Genomic DNA, 27287 nt, shown 5'->3' with positions numbered 1-27287 from the left:
GCTGAGGCTTTTAGGAGGTGGGAGAAGGAATCTGATTGGTCGTTCCGCCACGACCGGTTCCCGAACTGTGAGTAACAAGTTTGACGGGCCACGCCATTGAATTAGCTAGAAAAACATATAAAAGTTCTAGAGTCACATGCGGAGCCCAACTTTGATTCATCCGCTGTGGCCACCTTTACCAGAGTGCTTCCTGGCTAGAGGCCAACGATAGTCGCTCGCTTTGCTCACAGATTTAAGGAATCAGAGTTTCAACGTTGACTTCAAAGTGACAAAGTGGTGCTCTTTCGACGCCCCTCCACAAACGTCACAGTACATCAAGCTCAGGGTTCTGATAAACTTCTCCCCAGACAGAACATTTCCACCCACCACAAGAATGGGGACCTTCGCGAGCCCGACGTCATTTCCATAGCTGTGCGGCGTTTTCTGTAGTTTTGAGGGTGAGATCTAGCGAAAGAGCTGAATTGAATGGATAAGAATTGAGAAATCCCTGGGGAGATAAAAAGGCGGCCTCTTAGAATTGCTGCGATTCGGTGATCCTGGACGATCACTTTCCGATGTCTGAATGTATGACGTCGGACTTCATGGTTTTGACATTCGCTTGTCCTTATTCTCTTAACCTCTTCAAGTTAGACAGTCCCGTGACATCCCAATGTCGACTGCCAGAATTGCGATGCTGCAATCGGTGGCATTGGAGACTATATTGAGATCATGGCCAACTTCTACTTCAATGTCTGGACAAGAAGTAGGCTGAGCTGCCCATAATATGGCTATTCCGCCAGCGGAGGTTTAAAAGCTTGCACGTGACTCGATAGGAGAACCTTAAAGACCGGAGCGTGGTGCGCTGGTCCGACCGTGTGCGGAAATACTTGGTGACTTAGGTGAATAAACCCATGCCTTGTCTGGATCCACAGACGCCGCAAGACGGGGTACTAACGAATAAGAGAGCTGGAATTCAAGGTTTTGTGGAGGCGAACCTGCTACTTGTAGAAACACACTTCAGGGTAACGTCCATCCCTGCGTGCCGAAAAACCCTGCGTACCGAAAAAAATAATAGGTACTTTGACTTTAAGCATCTTAAAATCTATGCACACCTTAATACCTTCTATAATGTTTTATGAGTTATGTTCCGTGGCCATTCCCGGATACTCTAAACCCCTCCCACTAGAAAATCGCGTTCGCATCGTCGTCCTCACGCCTGATTTACAAAGAAACTCCTTTTATAAGGTAATAGAGTTCCTCCACCACAGCTCCACCACTAAGCTCATACTATCTTAATACTTTATAACAGGGTCTTATCGGAGCTCTAAGACCTCATCCCTTTACAGGAATTCGTCATTAGCCTTGTGGCTGCTGTTGCGGGCAAATTTACTGCGCGGCTCTGTACCTCGGATCACAATTTTGGCTTAGTACGAAACAATCCCGCACGTCCCATAATATTTACGCTGTAATTTAATTACGAAACCTGAGGCATGAAGGCCAATAGTGGCTAGAGGTATTGTTGTGCTTAATGCGCCACATCCAGCTTAGTAATAACTTTGATGCCTAGCGTAGCTAGTCCAGGCACGAAAATCGCAAACAAAATCTTGAACATAACCGCATTTCAAGCCAGCATCGACCCTATCGTCTCGCATCTACCAAAATCATGCATAATAGAGTTCCTAATTCTTAAGCACACGAAGCAGCATGCTAGTTGAACGACACAGCATGAGCCCTTAGAGATTTCGCAACTGGCTGGATTGCCGCGCTCGCAGCTGCGCATGCTGCCATCGTTGTTCAGCTGAGTTAATAAGCGCAGCCTACTTCTCAGCTCAACAAACCATTACGCATACCAAGTCAGCAAGTCAAGATTCACTGAGACTCTTTCTCTCCAACAATGCCAGATCGAGATCTCCGCCTACTCGCGCTCGATGGCGGCGGAGTCCGTGGCTTGTCAGCCTTTATGATCCTCCAGCAGCTCATGGAGACTGTAGACCCAGAGAATCCTCCGAAGCCATGCGACTATTTCGACATGATTGGGGGAACAAGCACTGGTGGGTAGGTGATTGTAATATTCGCAGACCAAAGATATATGTGCTGACCAGCTAGACTTGTCGCAATTATGCTCGGCCGCCTGAAGATGAGTATCGACGACTGCATCGATGCCTACCTGTCGCTTTCGGACCAGGTTTTCGAGAAGAAGAGGCATCGCGTCACAGTAAAGGGTAATATTCAGGGCAGGTTTGACTCGGAAGAGCTGGCCCGAGCCGTCAAGGAAGTGGTCACAGAGCAAGGGTTGCAGGTGGATGCGTTGCTCAAAGATGTATCAGATGATCCATGCAAGGTGTACGTTAGCCTTATACCCACTTGGAGTATCTAGCAAGTCCCTAATAGATCCAGGTTCGTGTGCGCGACAAGCAAAGAGACGAGCGAAACAGTATACTTGACAAGCTACAAGTCGCCGCGTGGCGGGAGTGACCTCCTTAATAGCGTTAAGATCTGGGAAGCCTGCCGTGCAACGTCAGCGGCGTCCTCCTTTTTTGATCCTATTGCTGTCGGACGGTATAGAGAAGAGTTTGTAGACGGAGCAACGGGAGCTAACAATCCGATATGGGAGGTCTGGAATCAAGCTCAGCTTATGTGGGGGCCGCAGCCGCTCGAGGGCCGGATCAAATGTGTAGTTTCGATCGGTACTGGCGTCCCCTCCTTAAAACCATTTCGGGACGATGTCTTACATATTGGTGAGACGCTTATTACCATTGCTACAGAGACGGAGCAGACGGCAGAAAAATTTCGGCGAGACAAGTCACACCTCGAGGATAATGGTCAATACTACCGGTTCAATGTTGATCGAGGTCTAGAGGAGATCGGGCTCGAGGAGTCGAAGAAGAGGAAAGAGATTGCCGCGGCTACACGACGCTATATCGGATCTCAGGGTGTGTTTAAGCAATTGCAGGCATGTGCAAACAATATAGCAGGAAGAGAATGTCAGTCCTGAAATTTTCAATTCTTAGTTTGTTTCAATGATTTATCAGTCATGTAGCTAAATGCTTATATAGACTTTGGAGAATATCGAATAGTCTTCAGTCTCAAAGGTATCCCAAGAGTGAGCAAATTTATAGAACGACCTACCGAGATGGCAGAGCTTGAACGAGTGCTCCTCCCAGAACGGTATAGCTGTCAGCAGAAGAGACTTGTACTTCATGGGCTCGGTGGGATTGGTAAGACACAGTTAGCGGTGGAGTTTGCCTCACAGCATCAGCGCAGGTTTAGTGCCATATTCTGGCTAGATGGGAGGAGCAAGGACAGCCTCGTACAGAGCATTGCAAGCTGTGCGAGCAGAATCCCAGAAGGCCAGATTTCCGAGTCGAGTAGGACATACTATGCTGGCAGTAAGGTCGACATCAACATAGTTGTCCGAGAAGTCATGGGCTGGCTTGCTCAGGAGGACAACGCTATGTGGCTGCTTATCTTCGATAATGTCGATAGGGATTACAACGGTCACAATCCTAATCCTGACGCATACGACATGATGCACTACTTTTCTGGCGCCGACCATGGCTCTGTGCTAATCACAACTCGACTAGCCAAGCTGGAGCAGCTTGGGAACTCGCAGCATTTGGGAAAGGTTGATCAGGATCAAGCACGAGCTATTCTTCAGACCCGGTATAAGAGGAAGCATGGTAAGTATGGACATTATCATATAAGCATAAGCATCGAGCTAATAATACTATTGTAGACCCAGCTGAAGGCGACCGCCTATTGGACTTCTTGGACGGCCTTCCGCTCGCAATTGCACAGGCAGGTGCATTTCTACATGAGACTGGAGTTGAGCCTCAAAGATATGTCGAGTTCTACAAGGAGAAGTGGAAAGAGCTTATGGAATCCTGTGACTGGGAGGGCGCCCCACTCCAGGACTACCCCGATCGCAATGTCTGGACGACCTGGGCTATCTCATTTGGTGCCATTCGAAAAACTCACGAAACTGCGGCCAACCTTCTTCTTCTCTGGGCATTTCTCAACAACAAAGATCTGTGGTACGGTTTATTTGCAGCAGCATGCAATGCGTCTACGACTACTGCGACACGCCTATCAGAATGGATTGGAGACATCGCAACGAATGAGTTAGCCTTTACAAAAGCAATTCGATTACTACGCAACTATTCATTAATTGAGGATGTTCAAGGCCTAAGAGGCTATGCTACTCACCCAGTTGTCCACAGATGGGCGTACTACTCCCAGGGTGAGGATTTGCGACTACAACTTGCTCAGCTAGCAGTAATCGTTGTTGGATGGGCCGTACCCCATAGCTCATCGCTGGACTCATCTGCTCTACAACGCCGGCTTCTACCTCACGCGCAAGCGTGTTCTCGCTGGGTTGTGATGAAAGGGGCACGGCAATGGTCTACTCAGGAAAGCGGAAGCAGTGAGATCAAGTTAGTTCAAGAACGAGTTGGGATACTAGGTGCAGTTCACAACTTAGGGATTCTCTACCAAGAGCAAGGCAAGCTCGACGAGGCAGAGAAGACGTACCAGCAGGCGCTGCAAGGCAAAGAGAAGGCGCTCGGTGCAGAGCATACGTCGACTCTCCGCACAATTAATAATTTAGGGAGTCTCTACAAAAACCAGGGCAAGCTCGACGAGGCAGAAAAGATGTACCAGCGGGCGCTGCAGGGCAACGAAAAGGCGCTCGGTGCAGAGCACACGTCGACTCTTGACACAGTTAATAACCTAGGGATTCTCTACCAAGAGCAAGGCAGGCTCGACGAGGCAGAGACAATATACCAGCAAGCGCTGCAAGGCAGAGAAAAAGCGCTCGGAATAGAGCATACGTCGACTCTGAGCGTAGTCAACAACCTAGGCAATCTCTACCAAGAGCAAGGCAAGCTCGACGAGGCAGAGAAGATGTACCAGCGGGCGCTACAGGGCAAAAAGAAGGCGCTCGGTACAGAGCATACGTCGACTCTCCGCACAGTCAATAATCTAGGGAGTCTCTACCAAGAGCAAGGCAGGCTCGACGAGGCAGAGGAAATGTACCAGCGGACGCTGCAAGGCTACAAGACGGCTCTTGGTACGGATGTTGAAACCTACATCCCGGCGCTTCACACAATATGGGGACTCGCTTCTCTTTTCGAAAGTCGAGCTGACCTTGCGAAAGCAAGGATCATGTATTCAAAGGCTCTCGAAGGGTACGAGAAAGCTGTCGGACCAGACCATCCAAGGTCACAGAACCTGCGGGACATATTGCATGCGTTAGGTGCTGAGAACAACAAGTGCTAGATAGCGCTTCTAGAAGCCCAAAGCCCAGTTCTTGCCCGGAGGGTTGATCGCTTTAGTCGTCGTGGAACATTGGCAGGCGATATTAAAGGCGAGGGGAAGTAAACATTTGATTCACATAGGATTCCTGAGGTCAGCTACTAGTTTCAAACACTGTTTAAGGGCTTTCTCCCCCGATGGAGTGAGAAGCTGTTGGCCTAGGGCCTTCTCTTCTTTCGAGCGCCACCTATGATTACCATGATACAGGGTAGCCAGAGAAACTCCACTGCGTTTTGATCTGGCATTATATGTTCGAGGCTCTCCCGGCAGGGAGGCCTCTGCAAAGGCTTTACTGGCGCGGTCGCTCATAAGGCATTCCCTCCGTACCTTACATGGAGATGGGGATGGGGATTGGAACGACTGAGTGGCGGATTGAAACTACTGAGTGGCAACTCCGTGTGGAGGCAGACATGTGGCTGCCGTGGAAACTTCTAGAAGAACGCCATACTGCGCCACACTTTCACGTGATATTTATAAATTGCGTAATAAAATACGACTAGCGTGGCTGTGAATACAAGGTAAGGGCAATAAATCCTGCCTCGCTTATTAAGAGGCTAGGCATTTTGTGTACCTCCCACTTTTTGTCCGGATAAATCCGGCAGGCAGATTTCCTTGTGCTCTGTGTCTTCAAACCTTTGGAGTTATATTTAAACTTGATAAAAGCTCTATACTACGGGCCCGAGTTCCGGGGACAGGTCGATTATTATAATAAAGCAGGGGGTATTAGCTATAGCAGCTTTTGACGCTTTTAATAGGACGATCGACAATATAGCCAAACTATAATATTTTTCTGACTTCATTCGAGCCCTTGTAGAGAAATAGCCAAAGAACAATTACAAACTAATTATAACTTTATATATTTACGTGGTGGAGATTTAAGACCCTCAAACTATGAAGTTTTTTCGGCACACGGGGTTTTTCGGCACGCAGGGATGGACGTTAGGGGTTTTTTTATCCACTGTACACACGAGTACCTGCGAGTAAGCGAGCGTATCCTCAAATTGTTCGCAAGGCAGATGATTGGTCGGTCAGCCGCCCCAAAGCTTAGGCTATGCTTACACCACGTGCACAACCGAGAACAAGTCGACCAGCCAGTTCACAATGAAGCCCCGATTCATCTGTTGACCAAACCTTCGCAACTCCCCCCAGATTTACACGCAACCTCAACCAAAATACCATTGAGTTAGGCTACCTGATGCCTCTCAATGCTCGAGCTGTGAACCGCTAATGTCTGGTCATGCTCTTTCCATGAGTGCTTCAACGGCTTTACCGCTTTTGTTTTTCAACTCGCTGTCTGAAACACGTGTCAGGGAGCAACAGCTTTGATTATGTCGACGCATCCCATGAAGCCCAAAATGAAGAGGAGAGGGCTACCGAAGACAAGATTAGGTTGCCGTACTTGCAAGTAAGCCTGATCAGGAAGAGAGGCGGTGCCCCAACTCTCCATCAGGAGTTCCATTGCCACTTGCGCTGACCACGATTCAGGAAACGACGCGTGAAATGTGGCGAGGAAAGGCCGGTCTGTGTCCGTTGCACCAGTTTCAGAGTCCAATGTGACGGTTATGAGAATGAAGGCCCAAATTGTGAGAAGAGGGCATTGGCGATTGCTGTTTCTCGGAAACCCCTGTTACTTCCCAAACGAGCTTCTCCTTCTCTTGTAAACAATCCTTCTCACGTTTTGTTCCACTCCCAAAAAGATCACCATTACTTCGAAGTCTTCTGCACCAAAACTGCTTTTCAGATTCTGCCATATTACGATGCAGGAATCTTCCGGCAAATGCTTCTTCAGGCCTGCGTGTCTGATGATTCTCTTCGGCATGCTGTAGTTGCTCTGGGTGCAATGGATATGAAGATGGAGATGCTTGACGAATTCGAATCCCTGTCCTTGGATGTCCAGGATAAGAGCTCGCATTTGCATCATCTAAATGCTTTGAAAGAGTATTCGGTTGCAATCAGTAAGATGAGGGTGAGCGCTTTCCCTGCTCCTGTAGAACAATTACCTCAATGTAGATGATTATTAAGTACATTCAACAAGACTGAACTGTATTTAGGCCGCTTCATTGGAAGGCAGATCGAATATCAGAATCGCTTTGCTAACATCACTCATGGTACGAGAATTTCTCGGGGCAATGACATTCCCTGGACACTTGTCAAACGCTTTCTTCTCCCGTTGTTCTGTGAACATGTTCAAGCTTGACCATCCCAATCAGGCATGCTGATCCGAGACTCTAACAACTAGATCCTTTGCTTCGAAGCTTGGAACGGCAATCTGGACTTTGCGGTACGCCAAATCCAAACCGGTTTGAGGCTCATCAGAGAGTGGCATGAATCTGCTCAATCTCTGCTTGCCGGGCCTGTCGGATCAGATCCTGCCTATAGCGGCAGTCTTGAGGGCGAGCTGGTTCGAATCTTCAGCCGACTGGACACCCAAATCGTATCGTTTTCAGAGCAGCCATCTCCGGAATATCACGCAATGATCATTGTAAGTCGTAATCTCCTGATGATTTGCTGTTTCTTCGAGAGATCTGAGTCCAGGAACTTAACGGGAGCTGTCATAAATATTTGTCTTAGGAGCTTGGCTTCTCAGCTCTTCAGCTCCCTCTCGAGATTCAGAAGAGCTCCAAACTAAGTCGATGGCAGGCCAGAGGACGCAAAGTGCTGGAGCGCATGCCACTCATCTTCACATCTCTGTCCGAAGCGAGTATATGCGAAGAAGCAATTATTAGGTAAAGCATACTGACAAAGCTCTCTGCCTGTGGAGCTAACAAAATGTCAAGAAGAGCCATGGCTTTCGTGTGCCACGAAATTCCATTAGAGAAACCTCCTCCTCCGCTTCATAGTAAGAATTATGGTTTCCTAGCTTCTTCCCCATAATCCGAGCCTGTTTTGCTTCACCCCATGTACTTGTACCACCCAGAAAGAGATCCTACTGTTCAATATATTTCTGGCACATTCTAGATTCGGAAAATACTGACCTAGTGATATTGCAGCATTCCCGATGAATGGCTGGCACTCCTGTAGCGAGCCAAAAGTTCTAGCAACACTGGAAAGTATGGCTGCTGATTCTATGCGTTGGAAGACCGCATTTGCGCCCCTGTGGAAGCGTCTCAAAGAGGAGAACAACCCCTCTGATTTATTCCCCGCAGCCTTGATGAGGAATCGTATTGTGTCGGCGCTTATGGGCTGCACGGCACCCCTCGTTGCCAATGAGGAAGATTTCGACCATCATCTCGACGAGTTTAGGGTAATGGTTGAGATGTCGGAATATATGCTCGGCACTCTAGATGGGCAGGGAACTCAAAAGGCCAGACACTTCAAGAGGCCAGCGTTCAATTTTGATTCTTACACTGTAATCCCTATGTTCCTAACTGCACTAAAATGTCGGGATCCTTTGCTGAGGAGGAAAGCCATAGCACTATTGCTCAAGTACCCCAGAAGGGAAGGAGTGTGTGACAGTGTGTGTATGGGGAAATTGTGTGAATGGACAATGAGAATTGAGGAGGAATATATTGACAAGGATGGATGGGTACCAGGTTGGGCCAGAGTTCGCGGCGTCACTATGGATAGGGATCGCGAAAAGGAAAATAGTGGGATATTAATGTGCGAGCAACGAGTTTCAGCGGCATCCAACGAAGTGGCGATCAGATCAACTCACTTATCTTGGAACTTCTCCGAGATTCTCGCGAATACGGCAATTGGACCGTCAGAATAATGAATAGGATGAGAACTTCAGTATACACCTTGATTTAACTACGGAGTATGTAGCGGCAGATCCGACTTGGGCGCTTGCCAAATATGCATACTGGCACTCTGCTGGAAAGTATCTTGGGTATGGGACATTCAAAGTTGCCCCCCCCCACCCCCCCTGAATGATCACAGGAGCGCAGCACATCAAAATTTCCCAACCAAGAAAAGCCGACTCCTATGCGCTGAAATCCGACCACCACCTCCCCTCACGAAAGACAACGAAAGCCTGAAGCTCAAGAAGCTCGACAAAACATCATTCCCTAGAGTTTCCACCAACATTCTCAAGATCCTTGGGTTTGACGGGTCGAGGAACAGGGGTTGTCGGAGGTGTCGGCGCAAAGCCATGCTGATAAAGCTCTCGATCGATCTCTTGCTCCACTACGAGATCCCTCCACTCATCGAGCTCTTTCCAATAATCCTCCCACCTCGGGATGGCCATACCTTGAGCTGCAGCGAGCTTTCGTTTAGCATCGCGGGCTTGGTTGATGAATCGACTGTGCGGCTCTTGTGCTTGCTTAAGCTGAGCGATGATGGATTCTGATGTTTTTGGTTGAGGGATCTTCTTACCCATGATCCGGATATTTCTGAAGTTGGACTTTGGAATAGGTTGAAGGCTGCTTTCGATTTTGTGTTTTTGCGAGGAAAAAGAGTCGTTAGCTCTGGACCGTTGCGCCGATATATGATCCTCCGGTTCAATGATCATCGACGACGGAATCTTCTCGAACCCGCAAGGTGACACCCTGATTTTGGGTAATATCAGGTTGTTACTGATACATGGCTCTGTTGTTATGGATTGCTCTGTCCCAACTTCAAGAGCCATCCACGGCTGTCTGGGAGTCACTCATATTACTCACTGACAACGACATCTTACACTTCTTCCTCCGGGCTTTAGACCGCCTGTCAATGTCCTCCCAGTCGACTTTCCAATTCAAGATGCTCTCCGTAAGCTCAGGGTCTTCGTTGCGGGGAATATATTGAGCACATTGGGCTTCAAGTGCCTGTAATTGGATCCGGAGAAACTTGAGCTCTGATTGATCTGCCTCAAAATCATTCTCTCTGTGGGCTGTTAGACTTAGACTGCGACATTAGTCCAAAATTGACCTACATCTCTGCAATCCTATACTCTAGAACCAGGATTCTCTCAGCTGCCTTCTCAACACGTGTTATAAGTAAATCGTGAATGTGCTTTCTGGTGTCAGTGACTAGGTCTTACACAAAACTTTCCATGGGCCTACATCTGACTCTTCTTTCCTACGTTGAAATTCTTCAAGAGTGACGGCCATTCTTGAAGCTAGGTCTTCAGCTTCCTGTGCCATTTCCTTGGCCTTTGCTGAAGACATCTGCTGTAAATTCCGACGAAGCGGTGGTCGCTGACCACCAGTAGACGTGTCTGGTAGACGCATTTTAATGCTCTGTGTTGGGGTAGCAGGGCCCCAGAATGGGTCATCTTTCGGCACCGGTGTTCCACTTCCACTGCGGGGATGGTTCGGCTGCTTGTGCTTTTCTTCACCTCTCAAAATCATCTCAATCCTGTCTACTTGCGAGTGAACAGCGGTCACTGCACCAGCCTCCAGCTCCTGGGCTGTTGACAGACGTAGCACTAGATCATTCAACCTTTCGATAAGGACATCCTTGCTGTCTTGAGTAAGGTCTTGCTGACTGGGAGATGAGTCCAAGAAAGCTCCTTTTGTCGGCGAGGAGAATTGCCGGTGGAGGACGGGAAAATGACTGATTCCTAGGTATTGTAGACTCATTTTGCTGCCAGCGGCAGTGGCCGTAGGCGAGGTTGGTTATGAGCGAGGTGGTGGGAATCCTGGCAAATAGCAAAGAGACAAGGGATAGCTAGCCAGAACGGTACAATTAATGTGTCGAATGCTGACTCTATTGGCAAATCATGGAAACAATGCTGCGAGGAAGAAGAGACGACATTATCAGAGTGTGTTAGAATTCATTGGCTGTTGTAGTGGGGAGATATTCACCAGCCACGCTAGCCCAGCCACTCTAGCGGGAGGAGAAAAGTGGCCGATTTTGACAAATTCAGCGGACTCCAGAAAATCAGTATTTACTACACAGCAAATTAATTTCTTTTCTCTCTACGACTTCTTACAGTCATACCAGATCTCGCAAGTCCTACATACGTCTTTTGCAGCTTTAATTGACTTGTGTAGTCTCAAAAAGAGGGCAGGAAAGTTGAGGTGTTGGGTTGGCGCAGGGGCCAATTTCGGCCGCCGCTTATTTCTCCTACGTAGAGACCACTTTCCCATTCGGGGAAGCTTAAGATTCTGCCGCTGCTCACCGCTTTCCTCTCGTCATCACTAATTTATTCACTTACCTTCCATCTTTCCTCCATCAATTCAGACGAACTCCTCACTATTTCAAACCTCCCAATTACCGAGGAAAGTTTGTCTCGAAATACCGTGTGGGTTGTTGAGTTGTGAAATCCGTCACAATGTCTGCCGGAGTAGGTTTGTTTATTTATTCTGTGACTCTTCATATTTGTGCATGATGGGAAAGCTTACAGTAAGCCAGGACCTCCAGCCTTCCTTGGAAGCCGTACGGGATCTGCTGAAAAAGTTCAATGGCAAACCGAATGCTCCAAATCGAGTCCCCGTCTTTTCTGAAATCTCCTCCGACCTGATCACTCCTTCACAGGCATACCTCAAGATCTCCGCACAATACAAGTCCGAGTTCTCCTTTTTATTTGAGAGTGCGGCGTCGGAGAGGGTTGGAAACTACAGCTTTGTGGGTGCAGGTCCTCGAAAGGTCCTCAAAACTGGAGAAGGACATGGCGAGTCTGTGGATCCACTCCCAGGTCTGGAGGCAGAGCTTGCGATGACCAGGGTGGCAGAAGTTCCAGGATTGAAACTACCACCACTCACTGGAGGAGCCATTGGTTATGTTGGTTACGACTGCGTGCGGTACTTTGAGCCAAAGACTGCCAGGCCGATGCAAGATGTATTGAAAGTGCCCGAATCGTTATTCATGCTGTTCGATACGATCGTCGCCTTTGATCGATTCTACGAGGCTGTAAAGATCATCACCTACCTTCACATTCCCGAGGATCCTTCAAATCTTGAAGATGCCTATAGGAAAGCCGAAACTACCATCTTCGAGATGATCAATGTGCTTCTGTCCGGAGATGCAACCCCCCCCTATCAACCCCCTATAAAACTCGACCAGAAATACACTTCGAACATCGGACAGGCAGGATACGAAGGACATGTCAAGAAGTTGAAGGAGCATGTTATGGCAGGTGATATCATCCAAGCTGTACCGTCTCAACGAATCGCTAGGCCAACTTCTCTTCACCCCTTTAACATATACCGACAACTACGGAGAGTAAACCCATCTCCATATCTGTTCTACATAGACTGCGAAGGATTCCAAATAATCGGTGCTTCTCCAGAACTTCTTGTGAAAGAAGAAGAAGGACGCATCATTACCCACCCGATTGCTGGAACTGTGCGAAGGGGGAAAAATCTCCAAGAAGACGATGTGCTTGCGGAAGAACTTCGACAGTCATTAAAAGATAGAGCAGAACATGTCATGCTTGTTGACCTTGCGAGAAACGACGTCAATCGAGTGTGTGATCCGTTGACTACCAGAGTCGATCGCTTAATGGTTGTGGAGAAGTTCAGCCATGTCCAGCATCTGGTTTCGCAGGTTTCCGGAGTCCTGAGAAAGGGCATGACTAGATTTGATGCTTTCAGGTCTATATTTCCCGCTGGTACCACCTCTGGAGCACCCAAAGTAAAGGCAATGGAACTCATTGCGGAACTGGAGAAGGAGAAGCGAGGCGTCTATGCTGGAGCCGTGGGCTACTTTGGTTATGCGAGCGTTGATACCGATGGCAACGAAACCGAGGGAGCGATGGATACCTGTATTGCCTTGAGGACCATGGTGTTTAAGGACAAGATCGCATATCTGCAAGCAGGTGAGTATTCCTTGCCAGGGGTCGGACACTCGAGGGAATCAATTCTTGGAGAATGAAATGCTAATTGTCTGCGCCATATTAGGGGGCGGCATAGTGTTTGATTCGGATCCCTACGACGAGTACATCGAGACGATGAATAAGCTCAGGGCCAGCATGACTTCCCTCCAGAATGCCGAGGAGCGATATCTGAAGGAACAAATGAATGGAGGAAAGCCGATGCTGACTCCTTACCCCACCAAGAAAAGGGAGCAGCAAGATGGGTACTTTGCATGATAAAAAATAAAAATTGGAGTCAATCTTTCCTCTCCTGATCAGCCGTTTTAGTGTAGACCAGACCAGTTCAGTCCTCATTGGCCAACTCAAAGCCCCTGATCGCTTCTCATATTGAAACAACCCTCACCTTACTAAACGCGTTTCTCCACCTCTTTCACGCGCCACCCACGCCTCATCAAACACTCTAGAACATCTGAAATGGCATGAAAATGACTCACATAAGAGATCTCCGCGCCCTCCCTTGTCGAATCCGTTTCTTTCCACCTTTTGATAGCTGCCACGAGAAGATTGACAAGGATCAACCTCTTCGCCATCAATGCATTGATTTCAAGAAGGAAAATTTCACAAAGCGATTGGACTTCGAGTAAGCAGCTCCTGGTGATGTGTCGTCGAAGTCGCGCAAAATTGCGACAGGCATAAAGGTAATCTCTCTTGGATATATTTCCTGGTGGATTCTTCTCACGCGCTTCACGATCCCCCTCTTCATTCTCACATCTGCCATCATTCCACTTAATGGACGTCTCTTTCATTTTCCCTCAGTGAAGTGATATATACAAGCTTTAATTTATCTCCCTTCTTTTCCAACATTTCGCGAAGTTATACACAATGTCCCAAGCAGAAGCCACCGGAGCCCTTGGCCTCAAAGACAAGCCCCTCCCACCCAACGGCCGTCCGGGCACTTCAGGAACAGAACTCGGGCTGCGTGCGAATCGCGAACAGGCATCCTCAGCCTTCCAGCGTGCCCAACGAGCAGAGCAACAGTACCGCGCCAAACGCCGCGCCACGTACGCCAAAAATGACATCAAGAAGGCCAAAGAGCATTTCAAGAACTCGTGGGTGAGCTTCAAGGCGGGCATGGTATATAGTTGGCATGTTGTGAGGGCGGGGCCGGCAGTGATTAGTGAAGGGGCGAGGGTCAAAAGGGATGCGCAGAAGGAGAAGGGGGAGGCGAAGAAGAGGGAGAAGGCTGCCGAGAAGAAGAGGAAGTTGGAGGAGGCGATTAAGAAGACTGAGAAGGCGACGGAGGATGAGACGGCGAGTGCGGAGACGCCTGCTGCGTAGGATATCTGTGTGGCATGAGTTGGCTTGGAACAGGAGTTAGGACGGGCTCTGGGTTGAAGGGATACTGTTGGAAATGAAGAGGCTTTGGGATTGGGAGGCATTTTCATTTGTCAATTGCCTAATATACCCTTACTTTCTTTCCTTTGTCATTTTACGGTCAAGTGAATCTTTACTCATCCCAAGACTAACTTTACAAAAAACATGAGGATGTTGTCGTCGAGGTAGCGTTGAGTAATTCAAATACTTGTATATCCCCTTGATACTTAAATCATGTGGAATTGTTCAAGTACTACCAGATCTGTTCAGTACAATCATTCGCCCTTCCACAACGTGGAAATTCCAGCATCGGATGAAGGTAGGAGAATACTTCTTCATCCCTTTGAGATTTTTTTATCCGTTGAAGATAATTTGACTATTACGAACCCCCAAACTTCACAACTTCGCTTTACTCACATTTAGATTTCATGATCAGGAGTCGAAATCGCAGGGTTTATCGATCTCAGCGCAACAAATGGCTTCTGAACAGGCGAACCATGTCTCACAGCCCCGGAAATCTTTTCGGATTGAATGAGCAAAGCCATGCCACCCATTTCATACGAGTTCTAAGCATAGCGGCTTTCAAGACCACTAATTCATTTCAACCATCCATCTCCCGCTGAAACTTGATGCATTTCACAATATTCTGCAAAGTGACAGCCCCCCCACTTCCATTCTTCCTCTAGCCCATTTTTGATATCACGAAAGCCGCCGTTCTCCCCCACCCTCCATTCGTCAGATGAGCGCCTCCCCAGTATTCTCCCCCTCAAATCCCAGTTCTTTCAACTTCCCCAACCTAACCTTCTCAATCTGAGACTCCTTAGCCTGCCTCTCCTTCGCAAGCTTATGCACCACTTCCGCCTCCGCCTTCTCATATCCCGGCGGGGGATCATCGTCTTTATCTAAATCGATCTCTCCCAGCAACAACACATTTTCGCCTCTCACTAGGAAGATGCCTTTGGGGATGTCGGCGTAGAGTCCTGGCTGTGTGGGTGTGGAAGGATTGCTGGAGGAGGAAGTAGAGGGTGGGGGAACGAAGACGCGCTCGACTGTGGATTGGAGGACGAGGTTTGCTGGGGGTAATTGTTAGAAAGGGAGGAGAGGGGAAGGGGATGTAGGTACCGAATTGGTCCCAGCTGCGGAGGACACCGATTAGTTTTCTGCCGTCGCGGAGGGCGACCATGAGTTTTTCTAAAGTAAGTAAGATTAGCCCATTTGTTTCCCTTGAAAAGTGAACGCATGATCCCAAGTAGACGTGCTTGATCCTTGGAAAGTACGGAGCAAAGACAGAGCGACGGCTGAGAGCAGAGCCACTGCCCCCGAGGAAGATTTAAAAGTGAAGACAGAGAAATCCGTACTATCAGTCATATCTAGTAATTGCGCAGCAGTGGTGAACATCTGCGGCGGCAATTGCTGGTTCGGAGGTGGTGGCATGCCTGGTCCTGGAAGTGGCATTTGCGCCCCGCCCGGCGCTCCCTGTGGAGGGACTTCCTCAAGTGTGAGGTTTTCCATTTTGCACAATGGGCGATGAGGTCAAGAATTCGATATCATGAGCTCCAACCCATAGTCGCGTGCGTTGGGAGAAATCTCTGTGATGGCAGGGGAGGCGAGAGATGAGTCGGTGGAAACGAACGTTGGGCTGAACTTTGGTGACGTTTCTGGAGAGGAGAGCCGCATGCAAGGGACCACATCGAGCCACAAAAAATTGGACGGGAATAAAACGCGTTTCTTTAGTGAAATCGACTTTTGATTACTCAGCGGCTTGGACGATTATCTTATTCTAAAGGTCTAGAGGCCTTAAGAACACAGATAAGATATCAAGCCGCTTTCTACATGTACAGGTCTTTTGTGTTAAATTTACGTCTGCCATCGACGCCTCCTTCCTATGCATGCCCATTTTATGCCCCTGTCTGAAAACGCCATGCAAATGCAAAATGCAAAATGTCTTATGAAATGCCAAAACCCCCATGAGAATGCTCCGCATTTTGGTTGGTGCTTGTGGGGATAACCAAATCGACAAGGTCTGTCAGTGCCGGATCAATGAAGTTGGCCATTGGATTAAAAAGTACGGCAGAATCCGACTTGATTGTCTTCTAGTGCAGGGGAAATGATCAACGATGATGTTTGCCAAAGGAAACGACCCAGCCTGCGAAGCTACGCTCCTTGTACCGACGACCTGACTGAAACTGGAGAAACCGAGGAAATTCACCGCGAATTTTGCAATCTCTGCTGTTTTCGGACCCCGACATCCTATAGCTCTCGATCCAGGGGCTGACGTAGGCAACCTCGACCTGTACGACAAGTGCTGTTGCGCCGCGACTGCAGTGTGGATGGATAGAACGCCGGGCCCGCAAGGCTACCGCTGAATGGTTGACCGCTTGAGAGCTTCAAGGAGTTCCGGACGGTGTTTGAGAGCTTCTGAAGCTTCCGCAAAGTTTGCCCACTGTCGAGTCCTCTTATGCTTCTCCGGCCAATCTGCCTCCTCCCTTGTGACCGTGACCTCGTAGAACTGGTATAGAGACTTGGGGGCGTCTTTGGACATGTGCTTGGGAGCTCGAGTATCTCTGATTGTGCCGAGATCATAGTCGACGTTGCAAACAATTCCTGCCTCTTCCCATGCCTCCCGCTGTGCAGCCTCAGTGCAACTCTCATCAGACTCCCATCCGCCCTTGGGAAGGACCCAGCCGTGTCTTCGAGTGGACTGGATCAAGAGGACGTGGGTTTTGGCTTCGTTCAAAGGTACTACGCCTGCTACTAGTCTATCCCCGGACTCGCTGTATCCTAAAGGACCGTCAGCTTGAATTCTGTGCTGATTTGTAAGAGAGAAGTCCAGGCAGGGCATCCTCCTCAAATTGGGAAATTCTCAACTTACTCTGCTTGGAGCGGCCTGTGCGGGACTCCATTGAGCGGCTTGACGACGACATGATAATGAAGACAGTGCGCCACCTCGGTGACGAGGGCGCCCGAGAGGATTTGCTCCTCTTCCGAGAAGTTTGGAATTTGTTGCAGCTTTTAAAGCTCGGGCATGGTGGAATTTGTGGGGTGGCGCCTGCTTGGGAGACTAAAATTGCTGCCAGGGGAACACAGAAGCAAGAAAAAGTTCGAGATTGAAGAGGCGGACCTGGTGGGAAGGTGCTAGGTAGTAGAGGAGAGGTGGTCTGGCAGTGAGAAAAGGACGCTGATGGGGGTGGAGGTGGAGGTGGAGGTGGATGTGGAGGAAGCCTTGGTCTAGTACGGAGTAAATTATTTGCTTCGACGTTACGCAGAGAAGCAGCAAAGCTACTTGCATCCGCCTAGCCATGACTGGCAGATAGCCTCTGTTTGGAGGCGCTCTACGCCGACTTGGCCACGGCGTCTGGAAGGGAAGTGGAAGAACGAGGTTCACATGCAGCACCCCCACTACTCGTAAGTAACAACATCAGAGTCGACTGCCTGCACAGCACCATCACCGGACAGCGCAGCAATGCAATGTATTCAGAGCCAAACAGCCTTTGCCGGCAGGCTGACCCTCGCACATGGCACAGCTGCAGCAGCTGCTGCATATTGGCCCGCCCTGCCGGCTCCGACAAATGCAGATGTAGATGCAAATTCTGCATTCTACAAGTACCTGTCTCCAGACCTCTTCCGCTCCCTCTCCTTCTCTCCTTCCTCCCCCCTTCAATCGCCTAGGCCCAGGGCCAGGTACTCCAGGACGGCTCTTATATCTGCGCTGCAACCCTCAGCTCGTCCCCCGTTGCGACTCGCCATCCCACGTCGGCATCCTGTCCGCATTCTGTCCGCATTCTCCTTCCCTAACCGAAGTAGCCGCCTCATCGTCAGCTTCCGGTGGTGTGTACGGCCCTGCGGGATGCAGACCCTGGGCTGCTGGGCATGCCAAACGCGCGCTATTGGTAAGAGACGTAACCCTAAATCCAAAGCCATTCTCCAATGGTTTTCCGTGCCACGAGGAACGTGTTTGATCGCTTCGACGACGTTCATCTACAGCGTTGGCTTCGGATTTTCTTTGCCTTGAACAGCCCTCACCACTGTCACCAGCCCTCACCAGCCCTCACCAGCCCTTACCCAACCCCCACTCTCCTTAGGCCTCTTAGAACCGCCCATTCAGTCTGGAATCTCTGGATGGTGCGTCGAAGGCGGCCGGCCCCCGCACTACTCGCATCTGCTGCTCCTTACTCAACCTGATGACTAGATACCACGGATCGAGGCTCAACATCCAATATCAGAAGAATGACGTTCTGATTTAACATAGGAGTAGCCACGTCAAACATCACCGATGGGAACGATATTTGAAGAAAGAAGTCCTAGTACAGCGCCAGGGTGACTGGGTCTCCGATTTCCTTGTAAGCTGTCACTAAAGATCGCGCAACTTTCAAAGCGAACGTCCTTCTCTACATACGAGCCACCATTAGTGGCACTTTTAAATCCTGACGAGCCACTTCCGCATACACGTAAACTAAATAAGCTTGTCGTTCCGATGCTAATAATGAAAATAGGAGATTCAACAAGACTGCTTCAAATAAGTTAAATGGAAGAATGAAGCCTTAATTCGGTACACGGAGTCGCATCTTCATCTTGTATACAAATTGCCCGCCAATGGCGTTCTGCTTTCCTTCATCGAGGCGCGCATGAGAAGTTTCAAGGGGGCGACTGATTGCTCGAGGATGTCGACTCCAATTACTGTTTGGCAGATCGCAGATTCAAATGGCATGGAGGCAGCACAATTGTGATACCGTGATAACTGTGGTCGTGGTCTCATAAATCAGACGTTCTCTGATTCTCTACGCATGACATAAGCGAGATTCATCGAGATCAGTCAGTAGTCCAAATCAAGTATAGTGCGAAAGGAACCCCGGGCACTCTTGCGGTGGAAGAAAAAGCTGCACAATTTAGCGGGCCTAGTCCTTCTCAACCAAGGACAAAATATCGACGTCACTTTCGCGACTGTGAAGCACAACAGATGCAAGCCCGTATACAGGGAGACGAGCTTATGTTAAATAGTTGCTTCTGCCCTCTTTACAAATCTTTTTACTTTATTCTTGCGAATTCTCTGCGATCCAAAGTTGCGGAAGGAGACAGTGAGTTTTAAGTGGAATCACTCATTTTTACCGCTCTTATGGACAAAATCAACTCGCTCCTGAGCCCTATTGGTGAGCAGCCAACCCAATTACACTGGATATAATTGCTGAAAAGTGGACAGGATACAGCAACAACAGTTGTGGCTATTGCCACAGCAAATCTGGAAGTAGGTCACAGAAACGTAAATCTTCCACACCGTTTGTCACCTGGTCTCAGGTTTCTAGCGGGTTGTCCTTTTTTGCACTGGAATTTTCCCCTATTTTGGCTCTCTGCAGGGCATCGAACTTTTTTCTACCCGAGTTTCTGCCCAATATTTACTTTTTGGCTGCTTAGGCTTTTCATATTACGCATCGACAACCTCCTTGAGCACTGGGTTCTATCAATGTCTACTTAATCGCGGTTGGAGAAGGTCAGGAAGTTTGCTCTACAAGCCTGACCAGCTGGCATCATGTTGCCCTCAATACACAATTCGTCTCGATTCCGAGCTCTTCCATGCTTCGAAAGATCAACGGCAGGCTCTGAATCGGTTCAACAAGCATATCCTTGGCGATTCTTACATCAAAGACACGGCAAAGTTCTATCCTAGGTCACGCGAGCAAGCCAAGAAGCGCAACACCGACTTTGATTTAGTGGAGCGGGTTCATGAAGGCGAAAAGGGACACCTGAAAACCCCGCCTGAGCCTTCATATTCCTTGACAGTCACGCTCGAGCCGGATGAGTTCACGGAGGAGAAATATGTCCTGTTCGAGAACTATCAACGTCTGGTTCACCATGAACCTCCACACCGAATATCGAGACCGGGCTTCAAGAAGTTCCTCTGCAATTCTCCACTGCCTCGGTCAGCAGAGAAGTTTGATGGTCGGGAACGCCGATTGGGATCATACCATCAATGTTATCGAATCGACGGGACACTTGTCGCCATTGGAGTACTTGATCTCCTTCCACAATGCGTTAGTGCCGTGTACTTTATCTATCACGAATCTGTCCATCAGCATGGCCTTGGAAAAGTTGGTGCTTTAAGAGAAATTGCCTTGGCAAAGGAAGAAGGATACAAGTGGTGGTATGCAGGATTCTACATCCACAGCTGTGTCAAAATGAGATACAAAGGAGACTACACGCCTCAGTACATGCTGGATCCTGGGTCCTACAACTGGGATCCGCTGGACGACGAGATGAAGAAAAGGCTGGATAGCAAGAAGTTTGTGAGCCTTTCACTTGAACAAGCAGGTAAGACCCGAGGCTGTCCTATTTACGTTGTGTCCGACTTTTTGCATTTGGAAAATCATAAATCTCTACTCGTCCACCTTCCCGTCCGTCTTGGAGTTTGGCACGGCCCTAATGTCGCTTTTCTTCCCAACCCAAAACATTAAAAAGTCTGGTTATGATATGTCCCGAGCCAGTTGGAACATGGGAAATAACGCCGATGTTTCTGAGTTCAGTTCTTCTAAATGTCGGACATTAATTCTTGAAGTATCTTCAATTGCAACATCCTCTCGATGGTCGGGACATTTGATTGATATGCCTTCCAAGTTGGAAAAGTCAGAATAGAGCCCACCGAACTATAGATAATCCTCCCGCGTTGTTGAAGCATACCAACGTCAAATCTCCGTTACAGGATGCACCAGACGAAGTAATAAGAGATCCAGAATGCGAGTCGGTTCATTTGGGAAGTCCGATTGTTGACACACTTCCAAGTTGGAACATCTATAATATCAACGCCGATATTCCTTTCGAGTTGAACCATTCCATCCGGCAATCCCCCTGCTCAGCTGGCACACTCGAAAACACTTCCAGAACATGGAGATTTCTGACAAGCTTCTTTTCAGCGTCTTCGGCGGTAGCGCCCCTAACCCCAACACCTGCGAATCCAACCGACGACTCCACAGATACGGATATGGATGACCCAGACTTCGATGGACAATCTAATGAGGAAGACGGACCTGTACCAGACCCCGAAAAGCCTATCTTCGAACGATCAATCCCCGGCATACTCACGAAAGAGCAGATATTCGCTGAAGTTGACCTCGATCACATCAAAATACGTGTCCGAGACACAGAAGCAGAGACTGGGGACCTTGTGAGTTGGGAAACGAGCGATATGGGGAGCACGCGTTCTATCAAGGGAATCATTGCTGAACTGGTGGCTGCTGTAGGAGCGGAGGCTGCTGGAGATATGGTTGTTTACTTCAGTTAACACCGGAAACCGGGAGACTTGATGAACGATGATCTGATTGCTCCAAGGCTTCTTCAAACAATTACGAATCGCAAAGTAGACTGCGACCGAAGCATGGCGGTGGCAACGAAGAAACGAATCACGAATCATGAAGTCAGGATATCAATGTGCGAGATAATTTCAAGAGAAAGACGCACGCCATTACAAATTTACAAGAACATGAGCCAATTACTAAATCAGAGGCGCATCAAAGGGTATTGTGCCATCGCTCGGTGCAGTATCTCTCTCGCGTCAGGGACTTGCTCCTCCAGAATTGCCAAAACCTCCTTCCAAACTTCTGCCTGCATCTCCTGTCCTTCTGGTCCAAGTATGTTGTGTTGGACAGCCCTGTGATATGATTAGTTCATGCTAAAAACTACCAAGTGTTAACCAAATAGTCATTCTCTGCACCACTCATTCAACTAGTGACACTGAGAACACCCCGCCTCCCCCCCGCTAGTTTCACAGAGCTGATTGAAGTCTTCTGGGATGTGAACGTACAGCTTATAGTCCTCATCTGACTGGTAATTCGTATAATACTTCCCATTCTCGTCTGGCGTAGTCATCGTTGCAAGAACAAGCGTCCTCGCACCACCTTCCGTCGTCTTCATAGCCAGATTCGAGAAAATATCTACACCCAGCGAGAGCAGATAATTCTTCTTATATGCTCTTCCGAGGTCTGATTTCACCATTCCTGTGCTGACTATCAGCAAAATTCATTATCGTGGAAGGGTTATTGACCAGGACACATTGAGTTCACAATAACCTCAGGGACCCCAAAAGGGTTTACGGCCAACTTCGCAATCTCGTTCGCAACATATTGCTCTAGTAACTTGGCTGTTGCATACATACTGCATGGCCAATTCTCTTCCTTACTCAGCCATTGAAGCACATTGTCTTTCGGCCAGGTGTCAATGGCTGCACGCCGATGTGTCCCACTCGTCACGAAACCCAGATGCGCTTTTCCCTTCCCAGCGACTTTCACCCACGGCAATAGAAGCAGAGCTAATAACGCGGTACTGAGAACTGTGACTTGGATCGTTTCCTCATACCCCTCTGATCTGAGGTTGAAGGATGTGTTTAATGCACCGGCGTTTAGCAGGACAATGTCAATCTCTTGGATCTCCGATTTGAGTTTGTCGGCGAAGCATTTGGTTGAAGCGAAGGCACTCATGTCTAGGAGCATAAGCTTGACGATTCCTTTCCAGACGGTGCCGGTTTGAGCTTCGATTGAGGCGATGGCTGCTTCTCCTTTTGAGGCATCGCGGGCGGTGATGATTACCTGGGTTTGTTAGGGGTTGTTGAGAGGGCAGAGATGGAGTGTAAATGCGTAAAGGGATGCTGGATATTGAGAAGTGTGGAATACCAATGTATCTAGAGCTTTCTGGGACATTGAGGTAGACCTGGATCTTCAAGTGTGTTTAGGAGCAATTAGGATCCTCAGGAGTCTAAGCTAGCGCGAAAAATTCAGCCATTTCCTGATGAAAGCACTCACTAGTGAAGCGCCTAAATTGATATAATGTACCGCAGCTGCTAAGCCCAGACCGCCTGATGCTCCTGTGATCAACACCTTCTTGCACGTTGGAGGAGGAAGAGAAGGAAGAAGGAATTTATTCCTAAAAATGACCTGTGGCATTCGTAACATCTTGGTGACTCTTTAAGCTTTGACTGAGAATCATGTACGTCGTATCTGCAGCCTTGCCTGGCTAATATGCTGTAGATAACACAGCTCCGAGACTGGCAGTTGAAGTTGTGGAGGGGTAGCGGGGTAATTATTCCTCCAAAATGTACCAGATGATGTCAAATCATTGCTTTGACGGATGGAACCGAAAGTGCTAGTGAAACGAGGGCGAAGGAACGCAGGAAAGGCAATTTTTGTGAGAAGTTGAAAGCATGGGATGTTGTCCAAGAGCAGTGTCGTTCGTGGATCAGCCTTGCACTAGCGTCCCCGTAGCCTTGCCGAGCTAAGGGAGAAAATGCATGATTATACATAAACATCCTTGAACTCCTTGACAACCTAGTACAACATACAAATTCGATTGCTCATTCTAATATCTGGGCCAAGGGGACTTGGACAAGGTCAAGATGGCGCCATCAGCCACCCAACAGGTTCTCCTGAGCCCTGCAGAGCTCTCATACCTCCATACATCCCTCTCACTCACCCCGACAATCCGCCCTGATGGCCGTACACCGAGCCAATTCCGACCCTTGATCGCAGAGACGGACATCTTGCCAGGCACAAATGGTAGCGCGCGTATCTGTTTCGCCGACGGGACAGAAGCAATTGTGGGAATCAAAGCAGAGGTGGAGAAATCTCGGCCAAGCTACCAAGACCAGAACATCGGCGGAGACGACGATGACGAGGAAGATGAGGACACAAGGAGAAGTGAGAAAGAGGCAGAACAGAAGAAGGGGTTGAATGAATGGGTTGAGATGAGCGTGGAGATTCCTGGCTTTAGAGATGATGACCCGATGCCGGTTTTCTTGGCGGCGATGATCAGTGAGGCGTTGCTTGCTGACGGGGAGTTTACGAGGCGGTTGTGGATCAATAGGAGGTTTCATTGGAAGTTGTATTTGGATGTGAGTTACAACCCTTTGGGAATCTTCTTGTCTTAAGCTAATGTGAGATAGATTCTGTTGCTCTCGCAGCCACTGTCGTATCCTCTGCCGCTGCTGTCTCTCACCACTCATCTTGCTTTACTTTCTACAAGACTGCCAAAGTTAAAGTCAGAGCAAGATGAGGATCCACTATTCGACGATGACTGGGAAGCTTCTCTCTTTCTCTATCCACGGACTACCGAAACTACTAGTGCTCGTCCACCTGTCACGCTTCTAGTTATGGCTGTGAAGGACAACATTATTTTCGATCCGTGCAAGGAGGAGCTTGCTGTTGCGGAAGTGGTACTGGCTGTCTCAATTGGAGAGAGATCTCATGGAGTTGGAGGAGTTGGCATGGATATTGATGCTGGAAAGAGCAGAGATTTGAGATTGTTGGCTGTTAGGACTATTGATCCACCGTCAAGGCTGACGCCTCCTGGAGTACCGAATGCGTCGAACACTGCTACAGGAGGTACAGCTGCTACAACGGAGCAGACATCGACTCAGCGGGAGACCTTGGATGAAGAAGGCGTTTGGCAGCCTCCGAGAGGTGGAGCCAAGAGGAAGTTGATTGCTGCCATGATAAAAAAAGTGCTAGAACAAGGAGGCGTTGCGGAGGACGTATTGGAGGGTCTTGAGGCGGTAGAGTTGGGCTAGTTGTACAGATTCTTCATGACAAGATACCCATGACTTCGAAGTCTGTCGAATTTTGTTGGCTACCAAATTCCCAACCACTTCTTCAGCGGCTTTTTGGGTCTCACTTGCTCAGTTGGCTGTTCTCCTTCCGCATCGCCAATTGGCATGCCAGGGCCCAATAGCTGTCCATCACTCTTTGCGGTCCATCCGCCAAAATCATCCGTCTCCATGCCATGAGCTTTCCGGTACGCAGCCCGCTTTTGCACATCCTCCACCTTCCTCTTCCTTCGTTCCATCGTTTCCGCAGTACTGCGCTCGGAGTCCAATTTCAAGACTTCCATGAACGTGCGGACACATGCTATTGGGTGGATGAATAACTGTGTCCATGAAGGCAGCATATCTGCAAATGGAGAATTGCGCTTGAAGTTTGTGATCCAGACAGTTCCTGCTAACGTGAAAAGCGTGCCCTGGAAACCAATTTAGTATCTCTCTTCAAGCTACAGTAATCGGATGCAAAGTACCAGCGTAATCCACATGTGAATAGTCTTGTTGTTCATAAACCAATGCATAAAACTCCCCTCCGGAGGCATCATATTCGGGTACTTCTTTGTCGTTTGCCTCGCTATCTCCTCATCGGATAACTGGGGACCTGGATATCGAGGGCCCTGTTTACGGAGTTGAGCTGGGTGGGATGGAGGTGTGAACTTGGAAGGCTTTTCGAGCACGAGTGGCTTTGATTTCGAGTTCGAGTTCTTTTTCTGGTTCGAGGCATTGCGCATCGTGTGGGAGGTTGAAGCGGGTATCGAGAGACGTGTACGCCACATTGCGCTCCTCTGCGGTAGCAGGAACCGCGGGATTGAAGTCGTCGGAGGCATCGAGCACAGTGAGAGGCTCCAGGAAGGGGCTCTGTGGTTTTGTTCCACTTCTCCGATCAGGCCTTAAAATACTTATACGGCGACCTCCACCCGCAAAACTGCACACAGCCAGCTCGTTCCGTAATTTGCCGCACATGTGGCTGACGGCCGTCTGGCTTTCCAATATTCAGGTTTTCATTGGCCCTGGGCGTCGCTCCGCTGTGGCCGTGCTGCCTTACGTGCGTCCTATCCCTGGCAAGCTACTGCCAACAGCAGCTGTCGTTTTCCCGACTTTCAAGAATTTCTCTTCTCCCAAAATCATAAAAGACTCAAACAAAATCTCACACTCCTCCCCCATACTCCAACAAACGCTCACTTGCACATATCACCCTTTCGAACTCAATAAACTGTTCTAACTAGACAACATGCCTTTCAAGGACGGTACGTACTTTTTTCCTTTACGTCTGAAGTTGGCAAAAAATGCATCACGTCACCTTGAGAGGAATGCCATTGAGTCGTACGACTTGCTTCGAAGGCATTGAGACTCTGGCCATAGGTGAAGAGGATATCGAAGCATATTGGCATGTTCTTTGCGATGACATTCAGCTCTTTCATCGTCGTCGACGCCAGGGGCACTATCTCGACCCATACACGCTACCCCCGAAACATCCGCTCCAACGATACGACCGATCGTGCATGGAATGCCGAGAGATCTGGCTCATTGCATCTCCCATGCACAGAGACTTCATCCCCAAAGCCCAGAATCCTTTCCTCCAATTTTCGTTGTTGCCGCCAACTTGCGCCCAGATCCTGTTTCCAGCTACAAACGAACAAGAGAGAATTTTTTCGCTGACAGGCTTCGCAATATAGGAGATGCAAAGAAGGGTGCCAACCTCTTCAAGACACGATGTGCTCAATGCCACACCCTCGGCGAAGGTGAAGGAAACAAGATCGGCCCCAACTTGCACGGCTTGTTCGGACGTCACACCGGTTCAGTCGAGGGCTTCTCATACACCGATGCCAACAAGGCAAAGGGGATTGAATGGAATGAGGGCACTCTGGTACGTTGTGCTTCCAAGTTTCAAAAATAAACGTGGTACAATTCTGACGGAGTTATAGTTCGAATACCTCGAGAACCCGAAAAAGTACATTCCTGGCACGAAGATGGCATTTGGTGGATTGAAGAAGGACAAGGACCGGAACGACCTGATCACGTACGTGTTTCCAAAAAGAAATCCAAATTTATTGCCATGAAGCTAACGATTCTCTAGTTTCCTCCGCGAAGAGACAAAGTAGAAGGTGGGATTGTATTCATAGATTAGATAGCTTGTACTCCTAGGTTAGACAGCATTGGGTTGTGCGTTCGACCAAATTCCAGATTCTCTCTTCTCCATTTTTGCGGCACCCGGTGGAGGTTGCTACCTGCTGTGATTCTCTTGTTTTCACCTGATACCTGTCCCGGAATTCGGGCATAGAATCTTAAATTTTGAAACTTTTCAAATTGTTATACATCCAAGATGTATGAATTTTCTTCTATGACTAGGGCAATGTAAATCTTGTCCCAGAC

General features: G+C 48.7%; 14 protein-coding genes across 14 annotated transcripts; 8 read left to right on the top strand and 6 right to left on the bottom strand.

Moving 5' to 3' along the window:
• Positions 1-1873: 1873 nt before the first annotated feature.
• On the top strand, positions 1874-5256 carry K444DRAFT_624490 (FabD/lysophospholipase-like protein; the record flags this gene model as incomplete). The annotated part of the gene is made up of 5 exons (XM_024882407.1): positions 1874-2030; positions 2082-2322; positions 2371-2963; positions 3036-3659; positions 3716-5256. The coding sequence occupies 5 exons, from the start codon at positions 1874-1876 to the stop codon at positions 5254-5256; spliced, it is 3156 nt and encodes a 1051-aa protein (XP_024742863.1).
• A 1167-nt stretch (positions 5257-6423) lies between these two features.
• On the top strand, positions 6424-7781 carry K444DRAFT_158734 (uncharacterized protein). Its single transcript, XM_024870650.1, has 3 exons — positions 6424-6697; positions 6778-7258; positions 7408-7781. The coding sequence occupies exons 1-3, from the start codon at positions 6621-6623 to the stop codon at positions 7423-7425; spliced, it is 576 nt and encodes a 191-aa protein (XP_024742862.1). The 5' UTR covers positions 6424-6620; the 3' UTR covers positions 7426-7781.
• Positions 7306-9148, top strand: K444DRAFT_158710 (uncharacterized protein). The gene is made up of 5 exons (XM_024870648.1): positions 7306-7400; positions 7532-7774; positions 7933-8018; positions 8070-8131; positions 8283-9148. The coding sequence occupies exons 1-5, from the start codon at positions 7398-7400 to the stop codon at positions 9002-9004; spliced, it is 1116 nt and encodes a 371-aa protein (XP_024742861.1). The 5' UTR covers positions 7306-7397; the 3' UTR covers positions 9005-9148.
• Positions 9149-10050, bottom strand: K444DRAFT_158680 (uncharacterized protein). Its single transcript, XM_024870647.1, has one exon. It carries the CDS (start codon positions 9857-9859, stop codon positions 9293-9295), a length of 567 nt encoding a protein of 188 aa, XP_024742860.1. The 5' UTR covers positions 9860-10050; the 3' UTR covers positions 9149-9292.
• K444DRAFT_158727 (uncharacterized protein) lies at positions 9617-11037 on the bottom strand. Its single transcript, XM_024870649.1, has 3 exons — positions 10275-11037; positions 10145-10224; positions 9617-10095 (listed from the first exon to the last, which is right to left on the bottom strand). Exons 1-3 carry the CDS (start codon positions 10791-10793, stop codon positions 9849-9851), a joined length of 846 nt encoding a protein of 281 aa, XP_024742859.1. The 5' UTR covers positions 10794-11037; the 3' UTR covers positions 9617-9848.
• Positions 11038-11382: 345 nt separating this feature from the next.
• K444DRAFT_580565 (anthranilate synthase component) lies at positions 11383-13367 on the top strand. The gene is made up of 3 exons (XM_024877706.1): positions 11383-11500; positions 11569-12973; positions 13056-13367. Exons 1-3 carry the CDS (start codon positions 11489-11491, stop codon positions 13244-13246), a joined length of 1608 nt encoding a protein of 535 aa, XP_024742858.1. The 5' UTR covers positions 11383-11488; the 3' UTR covers positions 13247-13367.
• A 1712-nt stretch (positions 13368-15079) lies between these two features.
• On the bottom strand, positions 15080-15742 carry K444DRAFT_518131 (uncharacterized protein; the record flags this gene model as incomplete). Its single annotated transcript, XM_024873838.1, has 4 exons — positions 15080-15328; positions 15380-15417; positions 15467-15535; positions 15703-15742. 4 exons carry the CDS (start codon positions 15740-15742, stop codon positions 15080-15082), a joined length of 396 nt encoding a protein of 131 aa, XP_024742857.1.
• Positions 15743-16700: 958 nt separating this feature from the next.
• On the bottom strand, positions 16701-17247 carry K444DRAFT_517672 (uncharacterized protein; the record flags this gene model as incomplete). Its single annotated transcript, XM_024873797.1, has 2 exons — positions 16701-17125; positions 17217-17247. 2 exons carry the CDS (start codon positions 17245-17247, stop codon positions 16701-16703), a joined length of 456 nt encoding a protein of 151 aa, XP_024742856.1.
• A 2210-nt stretch (positions 17248-19457) lies between these two features.
• K444DRAFT_639954 (arginine-tRNA-protein transferas-like protein 1) lies at positions 19458-21614 on the top strand (the record flags this gene model as incomplete). Its single annotated transcript, XM_024884444.1, has 4 exons — positions 19458-19491; positions 19542-19586; positions 19754-20647; positions 21247-21614. The coding sequence occupies 4 exons, from the start codon at positions 19458-19460 to the stop codon at positions 21612-21614; spliced, it is 1341 nt and encodes a 446-aa protein (XP_024742855.1).
• On the bottom strand, positions 21588-23500 carry K444DRAFT_552372 (NAD(P)-binding protein). Its single transcript, XM_024876581.1, has 4 exons — positions 23128-23500; positions 22374-22914; positions 22134-22326; positions 21588-21980 (listed from the first exon to the last, which is right to left on the bottom strand). Exons 1-4 carry the CDS (start codon positions 23275-23277, stop codon positions 21830-21832), a joined length of 1035 nt encoding a protein of 344 aa, XP_024742854.1. The 5' UTR covers positions 23278-23500; the 3' UTR covers positions 21588-21829.
• Positions 23501-23717: 217 nt separating this feature from the next.
• Positions 23718-24887, top strand: K444DRAFT_639952 (uncharacterized protein; the record flags this gene model as incomplete). The annotated part of the gene is made up of 2 exons (XM_024884443.1): positions 23718-24212; positions 24264-24887. The coding sequence occupies 2 exons, from the start codon at positions 23718-23720 to the stop codon at positions 24885-24887; spliced, it is 1119 nt and encodes a 372-aa protein (XP_024742853.1).
• Positions 24888-24946: 59 nt separating this feature from the next.
• Positions 24947-25741, bottom strand: K444DRAFT_517688 (uncharacterized protein; the record flags this gene model as incomplete). Its single annotated transcript, XM_024873798.1, has 2 exons — positions 24947-25333; positions 25388-25741. 2 exons carry the CDS (start codon positions 25739-25741, stop codon positions 24947-24949), a joined length of 741 nt encoding a protein of 246 aa, XP_024742852.1.
• A 91-nt stretch (positions 25742-25832) lies between these two features.
• Positions 25833-26279, top strand: K444DRAFT_158117 (uncharacterized protein). Its single transcript, XM_024870646.1, has one exon. It carries the CDS (start codon positions 25876-25878, stop codon positions 26134-26136), a length of 261 nt encoding a protein of 86 aa, XP_024742851.1. The 5' UTR covers positions 25833-25875; the 3' UTR covers positions 26137-26279.
• Positions 26146-27016, top strand: K444DRAFT_639950 (putative cytochrome c; the record flags this gene model as incomplete). Its single annotated transcript, XM_024884442.1, has 4 exons — positions 26146-26161; positions 26591-26781; positions 26840-26934; positions 26992-27016. The coding sequence occupies 4 exons, from the start codon at positions 26146-26148 to the stop codon at positions 27014-27016; spliced, it is 327 nt and encodes a 108-aa protein (XP_024742850.1).
• Positions 27017-27287: the final 271 nt, after the last annotated feature.

The sequence above is a fragment of the Hyaloscypha bicolor genome (assembly GCF_002865645.1).
Source record: "Hyaloscypha bicolor E unplaced genomic scaffold K444scaffold_15, whole genome shotgun sequence".
NCBI classification, from domain to species: Eukaryota; Fungi; Ascomycota; class Leotiomycetes; order Helotiales; family Hyaloscyphaceae; genus Hyaloscypha; species Hyaloscypha bicolor.
Note: the sequence above shows the minus strand (reverse complement) of the source record. Positions and strands in the feature narration are given on the sequence as shown.